At 45.1% G+C, this 27840-nt stretch overlaps 1 protein-coding gene across 4 annotated transcripts in view; it reads right to left on the bottom strand.

The window, feature by feature from the left end:
- Positions 1-27840, bottom strand: part of lrrc74b (leucine rich repeat containing 74B) — a 78580-nt gene that overhangs the window by 25080 nt on the left and 25660 nt on the right. For all 4 annotated transcript variants that reach the window (XM_086012021.1, XM_086012023.1, XM_086012024.1 and 1 more), the window contains 5 exons: positions 27523-27655; positions 26150-26356; positions 9830-9939; positions 4431-4546; positions 2245-2323 (listed from right to left, as the gene is read on the bottom strand). In XM_086012021.1, the coding sequence (XP_085868147.1) occupies positions 2245-2323; positions 4431-4546; positions 9830-9939; positions 26150-26356; positions 27523-27655 (645 nt within the window). The remainder of the gene's footprint in view (positions 1-2244; positions 2324-4430; positions 4547-9829; positions 9940-26149; positions 26357-27522; positions 27656-27840) is intronic.

Below are 27840 nucleotides of genomic sequence, written 5' to 3'. Positions count from 1 at the left end.
GGCATTATACAAGTGCAAGTTCTTTCAATATGGTACCAACAACAACAACTTGATTTTATATAGTGCATTTAACACAGAGCAGAGAAAAACGTTCCATGGCACTTCACAAAGGCGCAATGAGACAAACATGGACACCAAGCCAGAGAAGGCGATATTAGGAGGAGTGACCAAAAGCTTGGTCAAAGAGGAGCGTTTTAAGGGGGGTCTTAAAGGAGGAGAGGGAGATGGAGAGGTTTAGGGAGGTAATTGCAGAGCGGGTGGCCTACACGGCTGAAGGCACGACTGCCAATTGGAGGATGAAGGGAGGGGGTGGGAGGCTCAAAAGCCCAGAGTCAGAGGAACGGAAAGGATTCGGGCAGCAGAGTTTTGGATGAGCCATTGGGAGAGGCAGTGGAACACGGATAAACGGTTTACCCGAATACATGTGTAAAATTAAAGTAAGGAGTATCAGATAATATAATACATATAGAGTAATAAACAATTACTATGCTAGGAAGATATGTCAGACTATTTCATACTGAAAACTGAAATATTTGTGCTGGTGCTGATTATGATATGATAGCTGCTGCTGGAAGTGTATTAATAGAAGGTTTTTTTTGGAGCCAGGAATTTCTTTTATTGCTATTAGCAAGATTACAGAGCTAGTATTGTTACCACGCCCATCCTCAAATTAATGTTAAAAAATTCCACAATCGAGTACGATCTTTTTGCCTCCAATGACAACAATCACTGCATCTCAGTAAATCACCAAGACATTTTAAGATGAAAGCCACTATACAAATCAAGTATAATCTAGAGTATTAAAAATCTTGTATCTGTAGGTTTGTAATATATAACTGCAATGAACCTCTAACATTGCAGATTGGTCCATGCTAACTATACAACGCCAGAATCCAAACAGATGATAAATCTCAGCTGCTGCAATAATTTTCCCTTTTCTCTCCCCAACCCATTAATTCTCCATTGTTTTACCTACTTTGTTTGGTCACTGCTCTGCACCCTGCTCTATCCCTCCTCTTGAGACTTAAATTACTTCAGCATCAAACATGCAGATCCCTCCTCTAACCTAGTCTCTAAAGTCCACGTGGTGTCAGTATCTGAGCTGATGCTTGCGAGAATCAATCAAGCGATGGTGTATCTTCCACAACACTGCGCTCCTCTTCCTCAACTGGCTAAAGGGCATCGATATTCTCAGGAGCCGAAATGAAAGAAAAGGATAAGGGTCAGCTTGTGATGTGAGGGAGAGCAAAAGAGAAAGAAATGGGTACTGAAAGCATCAGTAGCTTGTCATGCAGAGTGTGTGGGCTGCAGGGGATGCGAGAAGAGACAAAGAGGATTAGGTATAAAGAAACACTGTGCGGCGTCTCCTCCAGTGTTGCCAGTGGCTACAGCCTCCACTCTGCCCCTTCCCATTATTGCCAGGATGCTCTCTTCAAATGGGGAAAGGATGTGCAGATGTGCTCTTCCTCCTCCAGTGGCAGCCTGTTGTGCAAGAAAGAGGGAAGTGCGTTCGTGAGAGTCTTGGTGTTTGGAGAATGTGGCTGTCATAGTGGAATAGCTGACTGTGTGTGAGATGTGAGTAAGTAAAGTTTGTAATAGTGTTGAGTATTTGAGGATGAGAAGAATGTTTTGTGAAGTGTGGTGCATTGATTGCAGAATAGATCAGGGTAGTGGAGGAGGGGAGTGGTGTGAGTGTTGTAATTAATGAAGCTGTGAGTGGTGTGGTTGTGATGAGAAAGTATTTCAGCAGTATTCTTAGCTTAACAACTCTAGTCAAATCATTGATTTTTTTTCTCAGCATTGCAGCCATGTTCTTGGGGCAATGCTCCTGGCATTGATGTCCTGAGCAATGTCCTCCCGCTGCCTCCTTATCAGATGCCTGAAGGGCTTCCTACCCCCGGGGGAGAGAGGATGTCCCTCCTCCTGACCACTACCTGCACTAAGGCCTCCAGTGCAGCATCAGAGAACCTTGATGCCCGCTCTCGCTCTTCTTCAGCCATTTCCTTCAGAAGTTATTGCAGTACAGGTTTTGCAGCCAGAATGCATCTCCCCTTCAAGAGGTGCTGGTTGCCTTTAAGTAGCATCTTGGCCTACTGATATCAACCCCCCCACCCTAGAGGCATGCATGCATGAATCATTACAATGTGTAGGCAGCATGGATTTTATGTGCTGCCTGCATGGGTCCTAACTGGCTCTTTCAATGAGCTATTTGATAAGAGTATACCTGTTCGGCAGTATACTTACATTAAGCAGAGTTAGTGTGTTATTGCTTCTCAGTCCTATGGAAAACCACACTGCTCCTTCTGGAGAAATACGATTATTACTACAAGACCAAAACAAAATAAAAATCACAAAGCTTTATAATCTCAAATCCACACATTGATCAGGGGTTGGCTATCTAAAACAGTAGGGTATATTTTATTGGACCAACCTAGAAGTTAGCATTTAACAATTCTAATTCTGCATGTTAATCATGGTTTCTTCTCAATCACAAAAAATAATCACAACTTTGTTTTACTTTTTATAGATTATCTCAGTGGCTAGCACCGTTGCCGCTGAGTCACAAGGTTAGGAGTTCAAACCCCACTTCAGGGTTTGAGCACATAATGCAGGTTGACACTTCAGTGCAGTATTGAGGGAGTGCTGCATTGCCAGAAGTGCGCTTTTGAGTGAGATATCATCTGCTTGTTCCAGCGGATGTTAAACATCCCATTGGCATTATACAAATAGGAAAAAAAGACATGCATTTATAAAGCGCCTTTCATGACCACCAGACATCCCAAAGCACTTCACAGCCAATGAAGTACTGTTTGAAGTGTAGTCACTATTGTAATGTAGGAAACGTGGCAGCCAATTTGCACACAGCAAGCTCCCCAAAACAACACTGTAATAACAACCAGATAATATGTTTTAGTGATGTTGATTGAGGGATAAATAGTGGCCAGGACACCGGGGATAACTCCCCTGCTCTTCTTCAAAATAGTGTCACAGGATCTTTTATGTTCACCTGAGAGAGCAGACGGGACCTTGGTTTAATGTCTCATCCAAAAGACAGCACTCTCGACAGTGCAGCACTCCCTCAGCACTGCACTGGAGTGTCAGCCTGGATTTTTGTGCTCAAGTCTCTGGAGTGGGACTTGAACCCCCAACCTTCTGACACCAAAGGTGAGAGTGCTACCAACTGAGCCAAAGGAGGGAGTTCTACTGGTGGTCGAGGCAATATTCTCCCTCAACCAACACCATCAAAAACAGATTAACTAGTCATTCATCGCTTTCCTGTTTGTGGGATTAGGTTATGGGCAAAATGGCTGCCCCACTTGCCCACATAATAGTCACTGCTTTCCAAAGAAATTCATTGTATGTGTAGCATTTTGAAAGAAGTGATAAGATGTAATATAAATGTAAATAAACACATTTTCTCTTACAAAAACATTGTCTTCAGTCTCGTCACAATTACACATGGATAATAATCTACAGATTACAAAAATACACCTCACCATTTTCCAAGTATAATATCTGCTGCTACCAGTGAAATGGTTTATGGGATGCAGGTTTTTTCATTTGAATAATGAGGAATAAAGTGTTGCTTGTTTACTCCTTTGTTCTTTTGCAAATTAAATCTTAAAATTCAGTATTTTAGTAAAAGCACAGGAGAGCCAAGTGGGAAAACTACCACCTAATGTGGTACTGAGTTATACAGGCCAAGAAAGTCCCAGGTTCCACCCTGGTCTGGAGGGAAGGCGGGAGTGGTGGGTGGGATGAGAAATCCATCAGGGCATCCACTCCCAATTGCTATCCAGTAACCTCTGCCTGAGAGTGCATGTGTATCGATGTTGAGTGAGATCAGTCTTAGCTATGATGTCCCAATGGCTGAATGACCTGCCGACACTCATTAAGCTCACGCATGAAAAATGGGTGAGGTAGCAGAAGGCTGCTGGCGCCCAGCATGAATCAGTGCCTTCAGAAGAGCGGACAAAAAAAATGGAGGAAGGAACTATTTTTTTTTTAAAAAAGACGTTAACCTTCCAGTTGAGCTCCTTTTAATATCATTGTGCAGTAGCATTCATTCTCTATCCAACATCTGGGCCCTCTCCAGTCCAGAGAATGGACTTCCCTCCCGGACCTACCTTTATCCCGGGCCCAGAGGTGCTCTTTCTCCGGCGGCCCTATGTTAATGGACTGCGCCTCCCGCCAGCACTATCTGCTGGCTGGCCGGTGTGCTCCCCCAGCTGGCCACCGAATCTACCCCATTTATTCTTTTTTTTTTAATTGTGAAAAAAAAATAGAATTCAATCAGTGCAAACTACAAATTTTTATTTGAATAAACTATTCCAATCAACAACACGAATGATAATCTGCAATGAAACCACCTTCTACAGTCAGAAAAATGGTACTCAGTCTGTAAGAAAAGAATGTAGATGTTGTTATACCTGATATTCAGTTGTTCAATCACATTATTAACTTTAAGAGCTTCACCAAGGGCTTTTGCTCCCTCATTCCCAAATCCATTATAGGACAAATCCAGTACTTTCAGAAAAAGATTATCCTGTGGGAAAGAAAATAGACTACACTCAACTGCTTTTCTAATGGAAGGATTTGTAAATCTTGGACACTTTCGTTTTCTGGACCAGACAACAACAACAACGACGTGTATTTATATAGCGTTTTTAACATAGTAAAACGTCCCAAGGCGCTGCACAGGTGTATTATAAGACAAAAAATTGACACCGAGCCACAAAAGGAGAAATTAGGGCAGGTGACCAAAAGCTTGGTCAAAGAGGTAGGTTTTAAGGAGCGTCTTAAAGGAGAGAGAGGTAGCAAGGCGGACAGGTTTAGGGAGGACATTCCTGAGCTTAGGGCCTAGGCAGCTGCAGGCACGGCCACCGATGGTTGAGCGATTATAATCAGGGATGCTCAAGAGGGCAAAAATTGAGGAGCGCAGGTATCTTGGAGGGTTGTGGAGCTGAAGGAGGTTACAGAGATAGGGAGGGGCGAGGCCATGGAGGGATTTGAAAACAAGGATTAGAATTTTGAAATCAAGGCGTTGCTTAACCGGGAGCCAATGTAGGTCAGCGAGCACGGGACTTGGTGCGAGTTAGGACACGGGCAGCCGACATCAGATTTAAGGTATGTTCACCTCATAGCCTAAAGCCGAACACCATGCATGGAGTGTTTACAATTCAAATGCGGGTTTTAAGAATCAATTCGATTTTTGCTTCTTCAAAACAGCTGTTTTTTAATGACTTTGAGACCAGCAATAGGTCCTTAAATGGCTAATGTTGTAAATGTTTGCCTAAAAAATGTAAACATTCCATGAAAGAATATTTTAAAATTGAAATAAAGAACAAAAAATGCAAGAAGTACACAGCATTTGCAATCCCTTTTTCATTTGACCTCGCTCCTCCCTATCTCTGTAATCTCCTTCAGCCTCACAATCCCCCGAGGTAAGAGCATAAGAAGTAAGAGCAGGAGTCGGCCATGCGGCTCCTCGAGCCTGCTCCGCCATTTAATAAGATCATGGCTGATCATCGACCTCAACTCCACTTTCCCACCCGATCTCCATATCCCTTGGTTCCCCGAGAGTCCAAAAATCTATCTATCTCAGCCTTGAATATACTCAAAGACTCAGCATTCACAGCCCTTTGGGGCAGAGAATTCCAAAGATTCACAACCCTCTGAGTGAAGAAATTCCTCCTCATCTCCGTCTTAAATGGCTGACCCCTTATCCTGAGACTATGGCCCCTAGTTCTAGACTCTCCAGCCAGGGGAAACAACCTCTCAGCATCTACCCTGTCAATCCCCTTCAGAATCTTGTATGTTTCAATGAGATCACCTCTCATTCTTCTAAACTCCATAGGCTATAGGCCCATTCTATACCTGCGCTCCTTAATTTCTGCCCTCCTGAGCATCCCTGATTACAAACCAACCACCAGGACACAGTCAGTAATCACTACTCAGAGGGAGAAATGTAATTTACGTCTGTTTTCTGCCCATAAAATGGGCATTAGGCCTTCGAATTATGAGTCGCGCTTTGTCATGCCTGATCTGGATCAGAAGTGTGTCGGATACCATAATTGGCATAACTCTGACCTGCTGACTGGCTCCATGAAAGCCAACCGATTTACCACCCTCCCCAACCTCTTAGCTGCAGTGGAAGCCTGCTTTGCACCCACAACTCACCGGTAGTATCTAAATGAGCTTCGAAGCCCAATTCAACTTGGGCCTCAGTCCAGCATGGACTGGCACAAAGAGCAGTCGCTCCGCCGACTTTACACCCATTTTGACCCATGGGGGATCATTTTAACGTTGTGCAACAGTGTAAAATAGGTGATAGCGAGTCGGCAGCCTGTTTTACATCTCTCACAATTTTTATTTCAATTTTTATTTCCATTTGAAGTCAATGGAAATAAAAATCAGGAGAGATGTAAAACAGGCTGCCGATTCTATATATAATGACCCTTCCCTGACTGAGGATAGGCTGGAGACCTCGGGGCTTTGAATTTCCTCAGATTTTCTGCTGCTACACTGCTGTGACAAAGGCGGCAGTGTGGTGGAAACCCTATTTACACATGTACAGGAAACTTTCGTTTAACCGGAGGTTAAATGTCCGGAAAGCTCTATCCACCGGCAAAATTCAGGAGTCCGTTCAGATAAGTTTTTTTACTTCTCGTTGCCTTTTTTCTCCAGTCGTGGCTCTGCAAGGTCTAGCTGAAGCTGTTGCTTAGCTACAGAGACGCTTGCAAGCTACGCCGACTGTTTTGAAGCTGTTGCTAAGCAACAGGGTTTGTTGCTTCACACGGAGCTCAAAAGCTCCGTATGTTTTAACATTAGCGCTGGTTTCTCCGGCAGTTTTGATGGAACGGCAACAGCTCGGTCCCGTCAGTGCCGGATACCAGAAAGTTTCCTGTAAATGGGGTTTCCGCCGCACTGCCAGCAAAGTTGCGGCGGTACAGCGGCAGAGAGTCCGAGGAGAACTGCACTCAAGCCTTTTGTCAATGCTGCTGTTTAATTAGTGGCCAAGAGGGGTGGTTGTGCCTCTGATTTTCCCTCTTTCTTTGTACGGAAGCTTCGCTTTATCTCCCTCTGCTGCAGCATGCTTAAGATCAAGAACTCATGGGAAATTACAGGTGCAAACTCACATCTAACCACTGTGTTGGTGCTCCGCGATGCTGCAATATGCAAGTTTAATTTGTTGAACTGGGCTACTTGACAGTGTACACACCTCATTCTTAGCATTGCTTATTCAAGGGGCATAGCAATTCAGGGACTATCTACTTCAATTGAACAGAGCATTAAACATGGGACAATAGATATTCAAGACTGTGTTGCAAGGTAGTAACATATGGAATGATTTAGATGACAGTATAAATCACTAGAATGAAGCTTGATCAGTTTGCCAATATCATCTGATATGTTACAATCTTGAAATATGCTCCGTCATATTTTTCTTCCTTTAATTCATTTGAATTCAAAATTCCAAAGCAAGAAATTTGTACATTTAAAAGGTAATGGTGCTAAATGATGATAAAACAGAATTACGAGTATACTTGTGATCTAAGTTGATACAATATAAATACACAATTTAAACTGAAGCAATGTTAGGGTAGATTTCCCTCCGCCCTGTTCTCAAATAGCACCCGAAAAACAATGCAGAAAAAAAAAATCAGTGGTGATCTGAATAGCACTGCGCCTGAACTTTCTCAAAGGCTTTTCTGGTGTCTGCACCTCACTGTGCCTGAAGATGGCACAGCAATGTATATTACATGCAAATGGGTACAGATGGCCTTGCACACCGATTTCCATTAATAGCACTCAGTGCAGATCGGGGTCAGACTGCCCACATAAAAACCTGGTGCTACCATTTCCTGAGCTGTGTTTAAGCGCTGTCTGTCTTAAAGCGATAGGCTGGGTATTTAAATTGATACAATGTAAAATACACAATTTAAACTGAAGTGATGTGAAATCAGGAAATGTCTTTACTTTTGCTTTTTTTGACATTCAAAGTGGTGTCGCAGCTTCAGAACTTTTGCTGAATTCTGTAAGTCTTCTCCACTTAGTTATGGAGGCCCTGTTCAGTAATGTGCCACCACCCACCTTTGTGACATGGCTGATTTGGAGGCAGATGAGGAGCAAAAACTGCAAGCCCCTTGACAACTTGCTGTACAAATCTGCCTGAACCATTAACACCAGTTTCCCTGCCACAGATCCTGCTGACCGTACAGTTACTCTATCGGACCTTAAAATAAAAAGAGAAGCTTCACAGTCAAACCTGTATCCTCCTCGGAGTCCTGTACCATCATTCTTCATACCCTCATGTGTTTTCCCTGCTCCTTCACCCAGAGCTAGATTAAGAATTCTTGGGGCCAGAAACATCTGGGTGCATCCCCTGCACAACCTCCCCTCCCCATGTCCATTAAAACACGAAAGCGAATGGCAAGTGTCAGTATTTATATTGTAACAAATCTGCCGACTGTGGGTCACCCCCTTCTGATGGTATTTTTACTGCTAAAATAGTTTGATCCAACAGTTGCATGCAGTTTCTCTACATTTTACCTGGAGCCCCATATCCGCACAGCTGGGGCCCTCGGGCCCGTGCGTTAATCCACCCTGCTTTCACCTACTGCTTGGCACCACCCAGCCGTGGCTCAGTGGGTAGCACTCTTACCTCAGAGTCAGGAGGTTGTGGGTTCAAGTCCCACTCCAGGGACTTGAGCACAAAAATCTAGGCTGACACTCCAGGGCAGTGCTGAGGGAGTGCTGCACTGTCGGAGGTTCCGTCTTTCGGATGAGACGTTAAACCGAGGCCCCGTCTGCTCTCTCAGGTGGATGTAAAAGATCCCAGGGCACTATTTTGAAGAAGAGCAGGGGAGTTATCCCCGTGTCCTGGCCAATATCCCTCAATCAACATCTAAAACAAATTATCTGGTCATTATCACACTGCTGTTTGTGGGAGCTTGCTGTGCGCAAATTGGCTGCTGCGTTTCCTACATTACAACAGTGACCACACTTCAAACAGCATTTCATTGGCCGTAAAGCGCCTTGGGATATTCAGTGGTTGTGAAAGGCGCTATAGAAATGCAAGTCTCTCTTTTTTTCTTCTGCTGCCTTTATAGCAGCTCCCGCCAAGGCAGACTACCGAGGCGCCCTCACTCCTGCTTGGGGTACTGCAGCCACCCCAGCCTGGAACAGAAGCAAAGCACACCAACAGCGGTGGGCATATTAAATTAAACAAGAGAAGCATTGACGTGCAAATGTTAGCTTTTGGCTGGCAAAAATGGAGTTCAACACTTTTAAATATTGAGGAATAGCTGATGTGTTGACATTCCTGCTTCCCCGAAACACTGAACTGCACTGAAATCTGTATCTCACAGGACGTATACTGTACAGTGTGCAAGCTGTATGTTTTTAATCCTTTGATAAACGATAATATAGCTGTTTCTATGAAACTGCTGTAATTATTCTAAATTAAATTGAGAAGTTTGCTAGAACTAACAACACACTACTGTATTATGCTGCCTTGAAGGTCCTCTGGACAGCCTCTTCCCTTTGGCCTGTGCCTAGTAGTGCATCTCCATGCACACCCTTCTGCGTACCAGCGACATTTAAATTAGGCCCGAGTTTGGGCTCTGAGGTTATACTCCTGGCCCAGCACACTGCAAACAAATTGCTCGCAGAACAGCTCCAGGAGAGGAAAATTGGCCCTGTTAAGTTTCATTTGATACCACAAAATACCACGTCCTGCATGTATTATCATGATGCATAACTATAATTTGGTTCTTTATTCCACTGCAAACAGTCACAGGACTCCCCGTAGCTTTACAGTACTCACCCCGAGGCCTTCTGCTATTGCTATACATCCCTTGCCACGCAGATGGTTCCAGCTTAGGTTCAGTTCCTTTATCCCACTATTATCTGCTAGAGCATTTCCAAGCTCTTCGCCTTTAGAAAGTAACAAACAAGTTAGTGAAGCCTGAACATCTTAGTAAAATTTAATAAACTGTGTGAAACTTGCTAAGTACCAGAGAGCAATCAGCACCCAAGGAAGTGAGAAAATTGGAGAAGATGGGGAAATTATGCAAACAGAAAGTCAGACATTTACCAATGGAACATTTGTGTGGTCAACCTATACGAATATACAAGCAATGACGGACAGGAAAAGACCCTCTGGTCCATCCAGCCTGTCTCACACAATGGTGTATCACAATATTATAGAATCATAGAATAGTACAGCACAGAAGGAGGCCATTCGGCCCATCGAGTCTGCGCCAGCTCTTTCGAAGAGCAATCCAGTTAGTCCCACTCCCCCGCTCTTTCCCCATATCCTTGCAATTCTTTCTCCTTCAAATATTTATCCAAATCCCTTTTGAAAGCTGCTACTGAATCTGTATCCACCACCCTATCAGGCAGTGCATTCCAAATCCTAACCACTCGTTGTGTAAAAAAGTTTTTCATGTAGCCTCTGGTTCTTTTGCCAATCATCTTAAATCTGCGCCCTTTAATTATCGACCCTTCAGCCAGTGGAAACAGTTTCTCTTTATTTACTCTATCTAAACCCTTCATGATTTGAAACACCTCTATCAAATCCTCTCTCAGCCTTCTCTGCTCTAAAGAGAACATCCTCAGCTTCTCCAGTCTATCCATGTAACTGTAATCCTTCATCTCTGGAACCATTCTAGTAAATCTCTTCTGTACCCTCACCAAACCTTCACGCCCTTCCTAAAGTGTGGTGCCTGGAATTGGATACAATACGCCAGCTGGGGCCGAACTAGTGTTTTATATAGGTTTAGCATAACCTCCTGGCTTTAGTACTCTATGCCTCGATTTATACAGCCCAGGATCCCATGTGCTTTATTAACTGCTTTATTAACTTGTCCTGACATCTTCGAAGATTCGAAGACCCCCAAGTCTCTCTGTTCTTGCACCCCCTTTAAAATTGTAATATCTCTCCTTATCCTTCCTACCAAACTGTATCACCTCACACTTTTCTGCATTGAATTTCATCTGTCATGTGTCTGCCCATTCCACCAGCCTGTCTATGTCCTCTTGAAGTCTATTACTATCTTCCTCACTGTATACTACACTTCCATGTTTCGTGTCATCTGCAAATTTTGAAATTGTGCCCTGTACCCCCAAGTCCAAGACATTAATGTATGTCAAAAACAGTAGTGGTTCCAGTACTGAACCCTGGGGAACACCACTGTATACCTCCCTCCAGTCTGTAAAACAGCCATTCAACACAACTCTCTGTTTTCTATCCCTTAGCCAATTTTGTATCCATGCTGCTACTGCCCCCTTTTATCCCATAGGCTTCAATTTTGCTAACAAGCCTATTATGCGACACTTTATCCAATGCCTTTTGAAAGTCCATACACACAACATCAACTGCACTGCCTGCGTCCACCCTCTCTGTTACCTCATCAAAAAACTCAATCAAGTTAGTCAAACACGATATGTCCTTAACAAATTTGTGCTGGCTCTCCTTTATTAGTCCATGCTTGTCCAAGTGGCTGTTAATTTTCTCCCGGATTATTGTTCCTAAAAGTTTCCCCACCAACGTCGTTAAACTGACTGGCCTGTAATTGCCAGGTTTATCCTTCTCCCCTTTTTGAACAAGGGTGTAATATTTGCAATCCTCCAGTCCTTTGACACTAGCCCTGTATCTAAGGAGGATTGGAAGACTGTGACCAGCACCTCTGCAGTTTCTACTCTTACTTCCCTCAGCAACCTAGGATGCATCCCATCTGGTCAGAGTCTGAGGAATTTTGCCAGTCCTCAGAATGTAGGATTGGAGGCGGGACCGCTGTCAAAATCGCAAAGATTGACAGCGGGTAGGAAACCCGCTGTCAACCCGTCTCCACTCAATCTTCCCAAGTGATGGGTCCCCAATTTGCGCATGGACCCGACACCTAGCGGCAGGAAGAGGATTATAGCCACTTACTTGCCTGTTAACAGGTACTATTTATGAAACCCAAGATCCCATATGCTTTGCTAACCACTCTCTCAGTATGTCCTGCCACCTTCAGGGACATAAGCACATTAACTCCCAAATCCCTCTGTCCCTGCACACTCTTTAAAACTGGGCCATTAAGTGTATATTGCCTCTCCCTGTTCCTTCTGCCAAAATGCATCACCTCACACTTCTCTGTATTAAATTCCATCTGCCACTTGCTGCCCATTCTGCTAGCCTTTCTATGTCCTGTTGCAGTCAATTGGTATCATCTTCACTGTTTGCCACACCCCCAAGTTTGGTGTCATCGGCAAATTTAGAAATTCTATTTTGTATTCCAATATCCAGGTCATTTATATATATCAAAAAAAGCAGTGACCCCAGCACTGATCCTTAAGGAACACCACTGTGTACCATCCTCCAGTCTGAAAAACAGCCATTTACCACAACTCGCTGTTTTCTGTCCTTAAGCCAATTCCTTATCCAAGCTGCCACTGACCCACCTATTCCATGATCCTCAATTTTTGTTAACCAGCCTTCTATGTGGTACTTTGTCAAACGCCTTCCTAAAATCCATGTAGACAACATCCATTGCATTCCCTTCATCGATCCTCCCTGTTACTTCATCAAAAAATTCAATTAGATTAGTCAAACATGATCTGCCTTTTACAAATCCGTGTTGGCTCTCCTTAATTAGCTTAAACATCTCCAAGTGCCCGTTAATTTTTTCCTTGATTATTGTTTCTAAAACTTTACCCACCACTGATGTTAAACTGACCAGCCTGTAGTTACTAGGATGGTCCTTACACCCTTTCTTGAACAATGGTGTCACATTTGCCAATTTCCAATCCTCAGGCACCTCCCCCGCATCGAGGGAAGATTGGAAAATTATGGCAAGCCCTTCCGCTATCTCCTCCCCCAATTCCCTCAGCAACCTGGGATGCAAGCCATCTGGACCAGGCGACTTATCCACTCTAAGCATACCCAGCCTTTCTAGTACATCCTGTCTATCAATCTTCACCCCTTCCATTGCTTCTATCTTTTCCACTGCTACTGATATTTTGTCAGCATCCACCTCCTTAGTAAACACCGATACAAAGTACTCATTGAGTATTCCAGCCTTGCCCTGCACCTCTAAGCATATAACACCTTCTTTGTAGCTAATAGGCTCCACCCCGCCTCTTACTACCCGCTTATTGTTTACATGCCGGTAGAAGATTTTTGGGTTCCCTTTTATGTTAACCGCCATTCTACTCTCATATTCTCTCTTTGCCAATCTTATTTTCATCTTCACATCCTCTCTCAACTTATTATATTTGGTCTGATTCTCCCTTGAAGAATTCACCTGACATGCATCATACACCCTCTTTTTTTGTTTCATCTTCTTCTCTATCTCCCTCATCATCCAAGGAGCCCTTTCTTTGGTTCCCTTACCCTTCCCTCTTGTTGGAATGTACCTAGCCTGTACTTGGAACATCTCCACCTTAAAGATCACCCATTGTTCTGTTACAATTTTTCCTGTCAGTCTTTGGTTCCGTTTTACCCTGGCTAGGTCCTTTTGCATCCCACTGAAGTTAGCCCTATTCCAGTTTAGAAGTTCCACTCTAGATTGTTCCTTGCTCCTCTCCATTGCTAATCTAAATCTTATGATACGCTGATCACTCGTACCCAAGTGTTCTCCCACAGACACATGGTCGACCTGGCCCACCTCATTCCCCAGCACCAGATCCAGCAATGCCTCCTTCCTAGTTGGGCCAAGGACATACTGGTCAAGGAAATTCTCCTGAACACTTTTCAGAAATTCCTCCCCCTCCTTTCCCTTTACCCTGCATTATCCCAATCGATAGTTGGGTCATTAAAGTCCCCCAATATCACCACTCTATAGCTCTTGCATATCTCTGCGATTTCCCTGCAGATTTGCTCCTCTACTTCCCTCTCACTATTTGGAGGCCTATAGAATACCCCCAATAGCGTGATCGTACCCTTTTTGCTCCTCAACTCTAACCAAATGGATTCTGTCCTTGTCCCCTCAAGAACATCCTCCCTTTCCAACACTACAATGTCTTCCTTAATTTAAGGGTAGGACATGGCAGGGCAGCTCGGCACCGTGGAGTGCTCCTCCTGTGCTATGTGGGAAGTCAGCGACACTTTCGGTGTCCAGGGCGAACACATGTGCAGGAAGTGTCTCCAGCTGCAGCTACTCGAAATCTGCGTTTCAGAGCTGGAGCTGCGGCTGGAGTCACTGTGGAGCATCCACGAAGCTGAGATCTTCGTGGATAGCACATTTAATGAGGTGGTCACACCGCAGGTAAAGAGTGCACAGGCAGACAGGAAATGGGTGAATTGAAGATGTTGATGAACACGTGGGAGTATGATATTGTTGCTATCACAGAGACATGGTTGGGGAGGGGCAGGACTGGCAGCTCAATATTCCGAGGTATAGAATCTTCAGGTGAGACAGAGGGGGGTGTAAAAGAGGAGGGGGTGTCGCAATATTAATCAAGGAGTCAATTACTGCTGTAAGGTGGGATGATATCTTAGCAGGTTCCTCTAATGAGGCCATATGGGTAGAACTTAAAAACAAAAAAGGAGGCAAGCACTTTGCTGGGTGTGTACTATAGGCCCCCAAACAGACAGGGGGAGATAGAGGAACAGATATGTAGGCAAATCTCAGAGAAGTGTAGAAATAATAGGGTAATAATAGTAGGGGATTTCAACTTCCCCAATATTAACTGGGATAGTCAGAGTGTGAAAGGCTTAGAGGGTGTGGAATTCTTAAAGTGCATCCAGGAGAGCTTTTTGTGCCAGCATGTAGAAAGTCCTACAAGAGAGGGGGCGGTACTGGACTTAATTCTAGGGAATATACCTGGGCAAGTGGTAGAAGTGTCAGTCGGAGAGCATTTTGATGACAGTGAACATAATTCGGTGAGATTTAAGGTAGTCATGGAAAAGGAAAAAGATGGACCGGAAATAAAGGTTCTAAATTGGGGGAAGGCCGATTTTAATATGATAAGGCAGGATCTGGCCAAAGTGGACTGGGATCAGATACTTGTAGGAAAATCCACATCAGAGCAGTGGGAGTCTTTCAGAACGGAAATAGAGAGAGTACAACGCTAAAATGTTCCCGTAAAGGTCAAGGGTGGGACCAACAAGCCCAGGGAACCCTGGATGTCAAGGGATATACAAGAATGGATTAGGAAAAAAGGGAGGCTTTTGGCAGATACAAAGGACTAAAAACAGTGGAAGCCCTAGAAGAGTATAGAAAGTGCAGGGGGTACTTAAAAAGAAATTAGGCGAGCGAAGAGGAGGCATGAAAAAACACTGGCGGGCAAAATAAAGGAAAATCCCAAGGTGTTTTGTAAGTATATTAAGGGCAAGAGGATAACCAGGGAAAGAGTAGGGCCCATTAGGGACCAAAGTGGCAATCTGTGTGTAGAGTCGGAAGATGTAGATGAGGTTTTAAATGAATATTTTGCACCTGTGTTCACTATGGAGAAGGACGATGTAGGCATAGAAATCAGACAGGGAGGATTGTGATATACCTGAACAAATTAGTATTGAGAGGGAGGAGGTACTAGCGGTTTTAGTGGGCTTAGAAGTGGATAAATCCCCAGGCCCAGACGAGATGTATCCCAGGCTGCTGTGTGAGGCAAGGGAGGAGATTGCAGGGGCTCTGACACAAATTTTCAGAACCTCTCTGGCCACAAGGGAGATGCCAGAGGACTGGAGGACAGCTAACATAGTACCATTATTCAAGAAGGGTAGTAGGGATAAACCAGGGATTTACAGGCCAGTGAGCCTAACATCAATGGTAGGGAAATTATTGGAAAAATTTCTGAGGGACAGAATTAGTCTCCAGTTGGAGAGGCAAGGATTAATCAAGGATAGTCAACATGGCTTTGTCACGGGGAGATCATGTCTAACCAATTTGATTGAATTTTGAGAGGGGGTGACTAGGTGTGTGGATGAGGGTAGTGCAGTTGATGTAGTCTACATGGACTTCAGTAAGGCTTTTGACAAAGTCCCACATGGGAGACTGGTCAAGAAGGTAAGAGCCCATGGGATCCAGGACAATTTGGCACATTGGATCCAAAATTGGCTTAGTGGCAGGAGGCAGAGGGTGATGGTCGAAGGTTGTTTTTGTGACTGGAAGCCTGTGTCCAGTGGTGTACCGCAGGGATCGGTGCTGGGTCCTTTGCTGTTTGTAGTGTACATTAATGATTTAGATAGGAATGTAGGAGGTATGATCAGTAAGTTCGCAGATGACACGAAAATTGGTGGAGTGGTAAATAGCGAGGAGGGAAGCCTCAGGCTACAGGACGATATAGATGGGTTGATTGGATGGGCAGAACAGTGGCAAATGGAATTTAACCCTGAAAAGTGTGAGTTGATGCATTTTGGGAGGACTAACAAGGCAAGGGAATACACAATGAATGGTAGGACCCTAAGAAGGACAGAGGATCAGAGGGACCTTGGTGTGCATGTACATAGAACATAAGAACATAAGAACATAAGAAGTAGGAGCAGGAGTAGGCCATACGGCCCCTTGGGCCTGCTCCGCCATTCAATAGGATCATGGCTGATCCAAATCTAGACTCACCTCCACTTCCCTGCCCTCTCCCCGTAACCCCTAATTCCCTTATCTGCTAGGAAACTGTCTATCTCCATTTTAAATTTATTTAATGTTGCAGCTTCCACAGCTCTCTGGGGTAGCAAATTCCACAGATTTACTACCCTCTGAGTGAAGAAGTTTCTCCTCATCTCAGTTTTGAAAGGGCAGCCCCTTATTCTAAGATTATGCCCCCTAGTTCTAGTCTCACCCATCAGTGGAAACATCCTCACCGCATCCACCCGATCAAGCCCCCTCACAATCTTATATGTTTCGATAAGATCGCCTCTCATTCTTCTGAACTCCAATGAGTAGAGTCCCAACCTACTCAACCTTTCCTCATACGTCAACCCCCTCATCTCCAGAATCAACCGAGTGAACCTTCTCTGAACCACCTCGAGAGCAAGTATACCTTTTCTTAAATATGGAAACCAAAACTGCACGCAGTATTCCAGGTGTGGCCTCACCAATACCCTGTATAACTGAAGCAAGACTTTCCTGTTTTTATACACCATCCCCCTTGCAATAAAAGCCAAGCTCGGAGCAGCAGAGAGCAGCGAGGAGGAGCCCGGCTTAAAAACCGGCGGCAGTTGCGAGGCGTACCAAATCAACAGCAGAGGAGAGGGGTAAATAGTAATCAGTGTGTGACGTCACCAGGGAGCAGCTGGTGCAGTCGGGAGAGCAGGAGGCCAGTAACTCTTATATAGGTGGAGCTGTTGCTAAACCCGAAACACTACAGTGTAGTGTCTCCCACCCTTCCACCTCCTCTAACCTTTTAGGGGTTAGGGGAAGTTGAAAAGGTAGGTTCAATTTATTTTATTTCAGGAGCCTAACCTAGGTGGAAAAGGTTCCAGGACAGGAGGCGGCAGTGAAAATACAACACCAGAAAACAGGTAGGTGGCTGGTTGGTGAGTACTTTCACAAACTTATTCTAAGTAGAATTCAATAATTAAGCTAAATCGTAGTAAATAAAAAGGTATTGTAAGGGTTAAGTCATGGAAGGGCAGCTCAGACCCGTGTCATGCTCCTCCTGTGCCATGTGGGAAATCAGGGACACTGTCCCTGACAACTATGTGTGCAGGAAGTGTGTCCAGCTGCAGCTCCTAGCGGACCGCATGGCGGCGCTGGAGCTGCGAATGGACTCACTCTGGAGCATACGCGATGCTGAGGATGTTGTGGATAGCACATTCAGTGAGTTGGTCACACCGCAGGTAAAGGCTAGCTCAGACAGTAAATGGGTGACCAAAAGGCAGGGTAAAGGCAGGAAGGTAGTGCAGGAGTCACCTGCGGTCATCTCCCTCCAAAACAGGTTTACCGTTTTGGGTACTGTTGGGGGAGATGACTTATCAGGGGAAGGCACCAGCAGCCAGGTTCAGGGCACCATGACTGGCTCTGCTGCACAGAAGGGCGGGAAAAAGAGGGATAGGGCTATAGTGATAGGGGATTCAATTGTAAGGGGGATAGATAGGAGTTTCTGTGGCCGAGACCGAGACTCCAAGATGGTATGTTGCCTCCCTGGTGCAAGGGTCAAGGATGTCTCGGAGCGGGTGCAGAGCATTCTGAAGGGGGAGGGGGATCAGCCAGTTGTCGTGGTACATGTAGGTACCAACGATGTAGGTAAAAAGAGGGAGGAGGTCCTACAAGCTGAATTTAGGGAGTTAGGAGCTAAATTGAAAAGTAGGACCTCAAAGGTAGTAATCTCTGGATTGCTACCAGTGCCACGAGCTAATAAGTTTAGAGAGAGTAAGATAGATAAGCTAAATACGTGGCTTGAGCAGTGGTGCAAGGGAGAGGGATTTAAATTCTTGAGGCATTGGAACCAGTTCTTGGGGAGGAGTGACCTGTACCAAGGGGACGGTCTACACCTGAACTGTGAGGGAGCCGATGTCCTCGGGGTAATATTTTCTAGGGCGGTTCGGGAGGATTTAAACTAATTTGGCAGGGGGATGGGAACCTAGGTAGTGGAAAAGAGGGAAGTCATATGAAGTCAGAAATAGATGGTAGAAAGGTGAGAAGCAATAAGCAAAGGAGAGAAACACAAAGGGCCAAACTAATTCATAATGAGAGTGTGAAAAAAGCAAGCCTGAAGGCTTTGTATCTTAATGCTAGAAGCATTAGGAACAAGGTGGATGAATTAGTTGTGGAAATAGAGGTAAACAAGTATGATTTGATTGGGATTACAGAACCGTGGCTGCAGGGTGGGCAAGGCTGGGAACTTAACATCCAGGGATATACAATATTTAGGAAGGATCGGCAAAAAGGTAGGGGAGGTGGGGTAGCATTGCTGGTAAAGGAGGGGATTAATGCAATGAAAAGGAAGGATATTAACTCGGATGAAACGGAATCTGTATGGGTAGAAATGAGAAATAGCAAGGGGAGGAAAACGTTAGTGGGTGTGATATATAGGCCTCCAAATAGTAATATGGAGGTGAGGGAAGGCATAAAAAGGGAAATTAGAGAAGCGTGCGATAAGAGCACAGCTGTCATCATGGGTGACTTTAATTTACATATTGATTGGACTACCCAAATTAGTAAAAATTCTGAGGAGGAGGAATTCCTGGAATGTTTTCGGGACGGTTATCTGGACCAATATGTCGAGGAGCCGACTCGAGATCAGGCCATTTTAGACTGGGTATTGTGCAATGAGAAGGGACTTATCAGCAATCTTCTTGTACGAGGCCCCTTGGGTCAGAGCGATCATAATATGATCGAGCTCTCAGTCGAGATGGAGAGTGAGGAAATTGAATCAGAGACTAAGGTCCAGAACTTAAATAAAGGGAATTACAAGGGTATGAGACGGGAATTGGGTAAGATTGATTGGGTGGTGTTTCTGGGGGGATTGACAGTGGATAGACAATGGCAAGCATTCAAAGATAGAATGGAAGAATTCCAGAACATGTTTATACCGGTTTGGCATAAAAATAAACCTAAAAAGGTGACTCAACCGTGGATAACGAGGGAAATTAGGGACAGCATAAAATCAAAAAAAAGGGCATATCAACTGGCAAAAAAAAGCACCAGACCGGAAGATTGGGGGCAGTACAGGATACAGCAAAAGAGGACAAAGGGATTAATCAGGAAGGGGAAAATAGAATACGAAAGTAAACTTGCAGCAAACATAAAGACAGACTGCAAAAGCTTTTATCGGTATATCAGGAGGAAAAGACTGGTAAAATCCCAAGTCGGTCCCTTGCAGTCCGATTCGGGAGAATATATAATGGAGAATAAGGAAATGGCAGACCAATTAAACTCATACTTTGGTTCTGTATTCACAAAGGAGGACACAAATAACCTCCCAGGAATATCGGCAAACATAGGGACTAATGAGAGGGAGGAGCTGACAGAAATTAGTATCTCTAGGGATATGGTGTTGGGTAAGTTGAGGGGACTGAAGGCCGACAAATCCCCGGGGCCTGATAAACTACATCCTAGGGTACTTAAGGAGGTGGCCCTGGAGATAGCAGATGCTCTAAGGATCATCTTCCGGAACTCCATTGACTCGGGAACAGTACCCGTGGATTGGAGGGTAGCTAATGTTACCCCAATATTTAAAAAGGGGGGTAGAGAGAAAGCAGGGAATTATAGACCAGTAAGCCTTACATCGGTTGTGGGCAAAATGCTAGAGTCCATTATTAAGGATAAAATAGCGGAGCACTTGACAAATGGGGAAAGGATCGGACAGAGTCAACATGGATTTACAAAGGGTAAATCGTGTTTGACTAATCTGCTGGAATTTTTTGAGGAAGTAACTGGTAAAATAGATGGGGGAGAGCCAGTGGATGTGGTGTACCTTGACTTCCAGAAAGCCTTCGATAAGGTTCCACACAAAAGATTATCATGCAAAATTAAGGCTCATGGAATTGGGGGCAAAGTATTAACGTGGATAGAGAACTGGCTGGCGGATAGAAAACAGAGAGTTGGAATAAACGGCTCGTTTTCGGAGTGGCAGGCAGTGACCAGCGGGGTGCCGCAAGGATCTGTCCTGGGACCCCAGCTGTTCACAATATATATAAATGATCTGGATCAGGGAATTGGATGCAATATTTCCAAATTCGCTGACGACACTAAACTAGGAGGAGGGGTGGGCTCTGATGAGGATGTCAGGAGGCTACAGTGCGATTTGGACAGGTTGGGGGAATGGGCGGATACGTGGCAGATGCACTATAATGTGGATAAATGCGAGGTTATCCACTTTGGGGGTAAAAACAGGAGGGTAGATTATTATCTAAATGGCAATAGATTGGGAGATGGGGAAGTGCAGAGGGACCTGGGTGTTCTTGTGCACCAGTCACTGAAGGAGAGCATGCAGGTGCAACAGGCGATTAAGAAGGCAAATGGTATGTTGGCCTTCATATCAAGGGGGTTCGAGTATAGGAATAGGGATACCTTACTACAGCTGTACAAGGTGCTGGTGAGACCGCATCTGGAGTATTGTGTACAGTTTTGGTCGCCCCATCTGCGGAAGGATGTTCTTGCCATGGAAAGAGTGCAACGGCGATTCACCAGGCTGATACCTGGAATGGCGGGAATGACCTACGAAGAGAGATTAAATAGTTTGGGCTTGTACTCACTGGAGTTTAGAAGATTGAGAGGGGATCTCATCGAAACATATAAAATTATGGCAGGCCTGGACAGGCTGAATTCAGAGAGAATGTTTCCAATGGCCGGGGAGCACAGAACCAGGGGCCACAGTCTAAAAATAGCGGGCAAATCATTTAAAACAGAGATGAGGAAGAATTTCTTCACTCAAAGAGTGGTGAGCCTGTGGAATTCCCTGCCACAGAGGGCTGTGAAGGCTAATTCAATAAATATTTTCAAGAGAGAATTGGATATATTTCTGAAGGCTAAGGGGATTAAGGGTTACGGAGAAAAGGCGGGGACGGGGTACTGAACTGGTAAGATCAGCTATGATCTCAGACGAAGATCAGCCATGATCTCATTGAATGGCGGAGCAGGCTCGAAGGGCCGAATGGCCTACTCCTGTTCCTATCTCTATGTTTCTATGTTTCTATTCCATTGGCCTTCCTGATCACCTGCTGCACCTGCATACTAACTTTTTGTGTTTCATGCACCAGGACCCCCAGATCCCTTTGTACTGTAGCACTTTGCAGTTTCTCTCCATTTAGATAATAACTTGCTCTTTGATTTTTTCTGCCAAAGTGCATAACCTCACACTTTCCAACATTATATTGCATCTGCCAAATCTCTGCCCACTCACTTAGCCTGTCTATGTCCTTTTGCAGGTTTTTTATGTCCTCCTCACTCACTGCTTTCCCTCCCATCTTTGTATCGTTGGCAAACTTGGATGTGTTGCACTCGGTCCCTTCCTCCAAATCGTTAATATAGATTGTAAAGAGTTGGGGTCCCAGCACTGACCCCTGCGGAACACCACTGGTTACTGATTGCCAGCCCGAGAACGAACCATTTATCCCAACTCTTTGTTTTCTGTTAGATAGCCAATCTTCCACCCATGCCAGTATATTACCCCCAATCCCGTGATTTTTTATCTTGATCAGTAATCTTTTGTGTGGAACCTTGTCAAATGCCTTTTGGAAGTCCAAATACACTACATCCACTGGTTCCCCTTTATCCACCCTGTATGTTACGTCCTCAAAGAATTCGAGCAAATTTATCAAACATGACTTCCCCTTCATGAAACCATGCTGACTCTGTCCTATTAAATTATGTTTGTCCAAATGCTCTGTTACTGTTTCCTTAATAATGGACTCCAACATTTTGCCAACCACAGATGTTAGGCTAACTGGTCTGTAGTTTCCGGCTTTTTGTCTACTTCCCTTCTTAAATAAGGGTGTTACATTAGCAGTTTTCCAATCTGCCGGGACCTTTCCTGAGTCCAGGGAGTTTTGGAAAATAATCACCAATGCATCCACAATCCCTACCGCCACTTCTCTCAAGACCCTAGGATGTAGGCCATCAGGTCCGGGGGATTTATCCGCCTTAAGTCCCATTATTTTACCGAGTACCATCTCCTTAGTGATTTTAATCGTGTTTAGCTCCTCCCCCCCCACTGCCCCCTGAAGGCAGCAGGACAGGTAGATAAGGTGGTTAAAAAGGCATATGGGATACTTGCCTTCATTAGCTGAGGCATAGAATGTAAGAGCAGGGAGGTTATGATGGAGCTGTACAAAACGCTAGTTAGGCCACAGCTGCAATACTGTGTGCAATTCTGGTCACCACACTATAGGAAAGATGTAATTGCATTGGAGAGGGTGCAGAGGAGATTCACCAGGATGTTACCCGGGCTGGAGCGCTTCAGCTATGAAGAGAGACTGGACAGGCTGAGGTTGTTTTACTTAGAGCAGAGAAGGCTGAGGGGGGACCTGATTGAGGTGTACAAAATTATGAGGGGCATAGATAGGGTGGGTAGAAAGGAACTTTTCCCCTTAGTAGAGGGGTCAATAACCAGAGGGCATAGTTTCAAGATAAGGGGCAGGAGGTTTAGAGGGGATTTGAGGAAAAACTTTTTCACCCAGAGGGTGGTTGGAATCTGGAACTCACTGCCTGAAAGGGTGGTAGAGGCAGGAACCCTCACAACATTCAAGAAGCATTTAGATGAGCACTTGAAACGCCATAGCATACAAGGCTACGGAACAAGTGCTAGAAAATGGGATTAGAGTAGACAGGGCTTGATGGCCGGTGCGGTCACGATGGGCCGAAGGGCCTCTTTCTGTGCTGTATAACTCTATGGGCTAAAAATTGAATAGCGCCCCAATTGAGGCGCTAACTTCACCGGGCGCTACAAGTAGCGCACTAGAAAAATTAGTGCCCCCACGCCGGAAATTGAGTGGTTGCGTCCCAAGAGGGAAGCGGGGCGCTACTGGAAGCGCCCCACCTCCCTCTTGGGGCGCTGCGAGTGAATACCGTGGTGCTACCTGCCGCAGCGCCACATGCCGTGGTATTGCAGGCCTTCCTCCCCTTCTTAAAGGGGAGGGGCCTTGTGCAGCGCGATCTGGGGCCCAGCTGGGCCCCTGGGGATCGGGAGTGCAGGCAAAAGAGCCCGGCACTCAAGAAAAGTGCCGGGCTCTTGGAGCGCAGCCGGCACTCCGCGGGGGGTGTTCAGGAGGCCGGGGACGGGAGCGCAGGCAGGTGCTGGCAGGCGGCCAGCAACAAAAATGGCTGCCCCGCACCTCGCCTTTAAATTGCGCCTCCTTGGCCGCAGGTACGCCCCCCTGACCCTGTCGGACATAGCGTCCGGCGGTAAATCAGGGGGCGCTCCCAAAGATCATGGCCGGGGCGTGAGCGGGGCGCTGTGCACACCAATGACGTCATCGCCAGTGGCGCAGCGCCGCAGAGCGCTACCGGTTAGCGCCACCACTAACCTCCCGCTGAATTTTGCAGGAGGCGTGGGCAGTGCCGCGCCCGGGCGCTAGTTGGTTTGCGCCCCACTTTGCGCCCTCTTAAGGCGCTAACGGATGGCGCTACCAACTGAATTTTTCCCATGACTCTATTAATCAGCACTGCCACCCCACCTCCTTTTTTCCTTCCCTATCTTTTCTAAACACCTTGTACCCTTGAATATTAAGTGCCTAGTCCTCACCATTTTTAAGCCACGTTTCCGTTATTGCCACATCATATTGCCACACAGCTAATTGTGCTTGTAGCTCACCAACCTTATTCACCACACTTTGTGTGCTTACGTACATGCATTCTAAACTCATTTTTGAATTTTTCATAGTCTTTCTTAGTCTGCACCTATCTAATACGGTACTACTTCCACCTCTAGTACTACTTTCTTCTCTAGTACTATCCAACACGTTCACTCTTTCATGGACCTTATTCCTCTTTTCTACTCCTATATGCTGGTGCCCATTCCCTTGCCGAGCTAGTTTAAACCCTCCCCAACAGCACTAGCAAACCTCCCCGCGAGAATATTGGTCCTGGCTCTGTTGAGGTGTAACCCGTCCGGCTTGTACAGGTCCCACCTTCCCCAGAAACGGTCCCAATGCCTCAGGAATCAAAAGCCCTCCCTCCTACACCATCTCTCCAGCCACGCATTCATCTATTCCATCCTGCTATTCCTGTACTCACTAGCACGTGGCACCCGGAGTAATCCAGAGATTACTACCTTTGAGGTTCTGCTTTTTAATCTCTCTGCTAGCTCCCTAAACTCTGCCTGCAGGACCTCATCCCTCTTTCTGCCTATGTCGTTGGTACCGATATGGACAACGACCTCTGGCTGTTCACCCTCCCCCCTCAGAGTGTCCTTCAGCCGCTCAGTGGCATCCTTGACCCTGGCACCAGGGAGGCAACATACCATCCTGGAGTCACATCCTGGTGACTTAGCCACTTTAAGTACTGCCAGCCTTTCTAGTACATAAGAACATAAGAAGTAGGAGCAGGAGTAGGCCATACGGCCCCTCGGACCTGCTCCGCCATTCAATAGGATCATGGCTGATCCGAACTTAGACTCACGTCCACTTCCCTGCCCTCTCCCCGTAACCCCTTATTCCCTTATCAGCTAGGAAACTGTCAATCTCCGTTTTAAATTTATTTAATGTTGCAGCTTCCACAGCTCTCTGGGGTAGCAAATTCCATAGATTTACTACCCTCTGAGTGAAGAAGTTTCTCCTCATCTCAGTTTTGAAAGGGCAGCCCCTTATTCTAAGATTATGCCCCCTAGTTCTAGTCTCACCCATCAGTGGAAACATCCTCATCGTATCCACCCGATCAAGCCCCCTCACAATCTTATATGTTTCGATAAGTACCTCGTCTTTTATCTATTTTTCATCTCATCTAGTATCCCGACAACCTCCTCGTTTACCGTAGCTTTGGCAAAGTCTTCCTCCTTGGTAAACACCGATGCAAAGTACTCATTCAGTACCTCAGCCATGCCTTCTGCCTCCACCAATAGATCTCCATTTTGGTCCCACTGCTCTTATAACAACCCTTTTACTGTTAACATGCCTAGAGGACCTTTGAATTCCATTTTATGTGAGCAGCCAATCTATTCTCGTACTGTGTCATTAACTCTCTTATTTCAACTCTCCACCTCACCCAAAATCATGTGATCTCCTGGGAAAGGCGAAAAACCAAATAAAAAACCCAGACCAATTTGGGGGGAAAAAATCTGGAAAATTCCTCTCCTAATCCCCGAGGCAATCGAAAATAGTCCAAGAGATCACTCTGGCCCTGATAATTCCCTGCAGTACCTACCTTTTGTAAGAGGTGATCTCCACCCCAGTCAGAAACAAGTCCCGCTCTCGTTTGAAGGGATTCAGCGAATCAGCATCCACTGCACGAGCCAGCAGCCTGTTCCAGAGGTTCACTGTTCTCTGGGAAAAGAACCACCTCCTGACATCTAACCTAGATCTGGCCTTATATAACTTGAAATTGTGACCGCTGGTCCTCCCTAACCTATCTAATTGGAACAAATTGTCAACTCGAACACAATCTATTCCTTTCATCATCTTATAAACCTCGATCAGCTCACCCCAAAGTCTACACTTCTCGAAAGTGTAGAGTCCCAGCTCTTTTTGCCTATCTTGGTAACTTTGTTTACAATGAGTTGTGAATGCAGGATGATTTATTTGTATGCAAATAAAAATTGTGAAGCACACACTGTACAACCATACCTAAAGTATTGCCGATCTTGTTGTGGCTCAGGTTTAAGATCTGCAACTTGTGTGTGCTGCTTATAGCCCCGGCCAGGTACTTAGCAGCATGATCATCCAAATAATTTCCAGAAAGGGCAATTTTTAGCAGTGTTGCGTTTTCCATGAGCATGGCGGTGATTGCTCTGGCCCCGTCAACTCCCAGTTGGTTGTCTGACAAGTCAATATCTACAAGTAAAAAAAAGACATTATTAAGGAAAGAGTCTCACAATTGAACCCCTTTTTCTAAAAGAAAAAGGCACAAGGATTATCATTAACAATCATTAGCTTTCCAGCTATATTAAAAGTAAAAACAGTACAATTTCAAAATAATTAATGCATTATTTAAAAAAAAAACCTTTTCTAATTCCTAATTTGAGGCTCAGGCCTCTTTACCAGATGTCCATGCAAGTGCACTTTTCAAAAAACGTCACTAGATTGCAATCAGGAGCCCAAACCCAGGCTAACATCTCCAATTCCTAAGCTAGGGATGCAGAAGCCAATTGTAGCACCCCTAATTGCTGCCTCATCTGAAATCACAGACCAAACTTGGGACTTTCTGGTCTGTAAAGCTTAGCGTGACATATGTAGTGCAGTGTAGTGGGAACTTCTAAAGTCAGGATTATTTCACAGTTCGGATGAACATTGGAAAGCAATTAGAAGTCAAGGCAGAACTCTTAATCAGGTGGGTCATAAACCCAGCTGCAAAGATTATGTGGTTTATAATGGTTATCTGTACCCAGAATTAGATTGCTACATTGATGTATTATTCCCTGGTGTCTTTAAATATCTTTATTGTTAAAAATGTTTTGTTCAACTCCTACCTGGCCTTCTGATTGTCTTGTTTAGTCTGTGTCCCACTCAATCATGTCACCTTCTAATGATCTGATTGTTTTTTTAGGAATCACACAAGCTATGCTTCCATTATCCAAGTAGTTTGATTGGTCTACAGTAGCCACTTGAACATTAGTACCATTGGCCATATGATCACCATTGACCAAATGTCACTTTCCCACCGTGTACAGTGTAAGCAGTGTACAAGGGCAGTTCGCAGGAACTAGTATAAAATTGGTCCATGCCAGCAGCGCGAAACAAGCTCACAGCTAATCGGCAGCCATTTCACACCGTGCCCGATTTTCTTTTCCACTGAAGTCAATGAAGCGAGATTACCAATTTAGCTTTTTTGAAATTTTCCGATATTCCGTCTTTTTCTCTTCTTTCCTCCTGAAAAATGCAACTCTTACTGGGACACCATGTCACAGGTGATCAAAAGTGGACCTGTGTGATGAAAAGTAGCATCAGACTGTTCTGCAGCCTAAAGTCAATATATAAAGATGGTACACAGATGCTTAAACCTGTAATGTAACAGTTCTCCTTCAGCATCTCCGCAATAGCTTTGGCACCTTCTGCCTCCAGCCAGTTATCCATCAGATTCAACTTTGTGATTGATGTGTTGGTTACCAGAGACACAGAAATTGCCTTGGCACCCTGAAAATAAAAAAAATTAAATATTATTGGAATTTCCTTGCTTTAGAGATTTAAGAAAATGCATGTACAGGAGTCTAACATTGTCAGGATGAGACCACTGGAGGTTGCACGATACTCGCTTCAATGAACAGAGGTGAGCAATGTTCCGGCTAAGCTGCGCAGTCAAGGTCCCGCACAGGCCCCTC

Source organism: Somniosus microcephalus, chromosome 19 (genome assembly GCF_052327205.1).
Source record: "Somniosus microcephalus isolate GS21.2 chromosome 19, FLI_Smic_1.0, whole genome shotgun sequence".
Taxonomy (NCBI): domain Eukaryota; kingdom Metazoa; phylum Chordata; class Chondrichthyes; order Squaliformes; family Somniosidae; genus Somniosus; species Somniosus microcephalus.
Note: the sequence above shows the minus strand (reverse complement) of the source record. Positions and strands in the feature narration are given on the sequence as shown.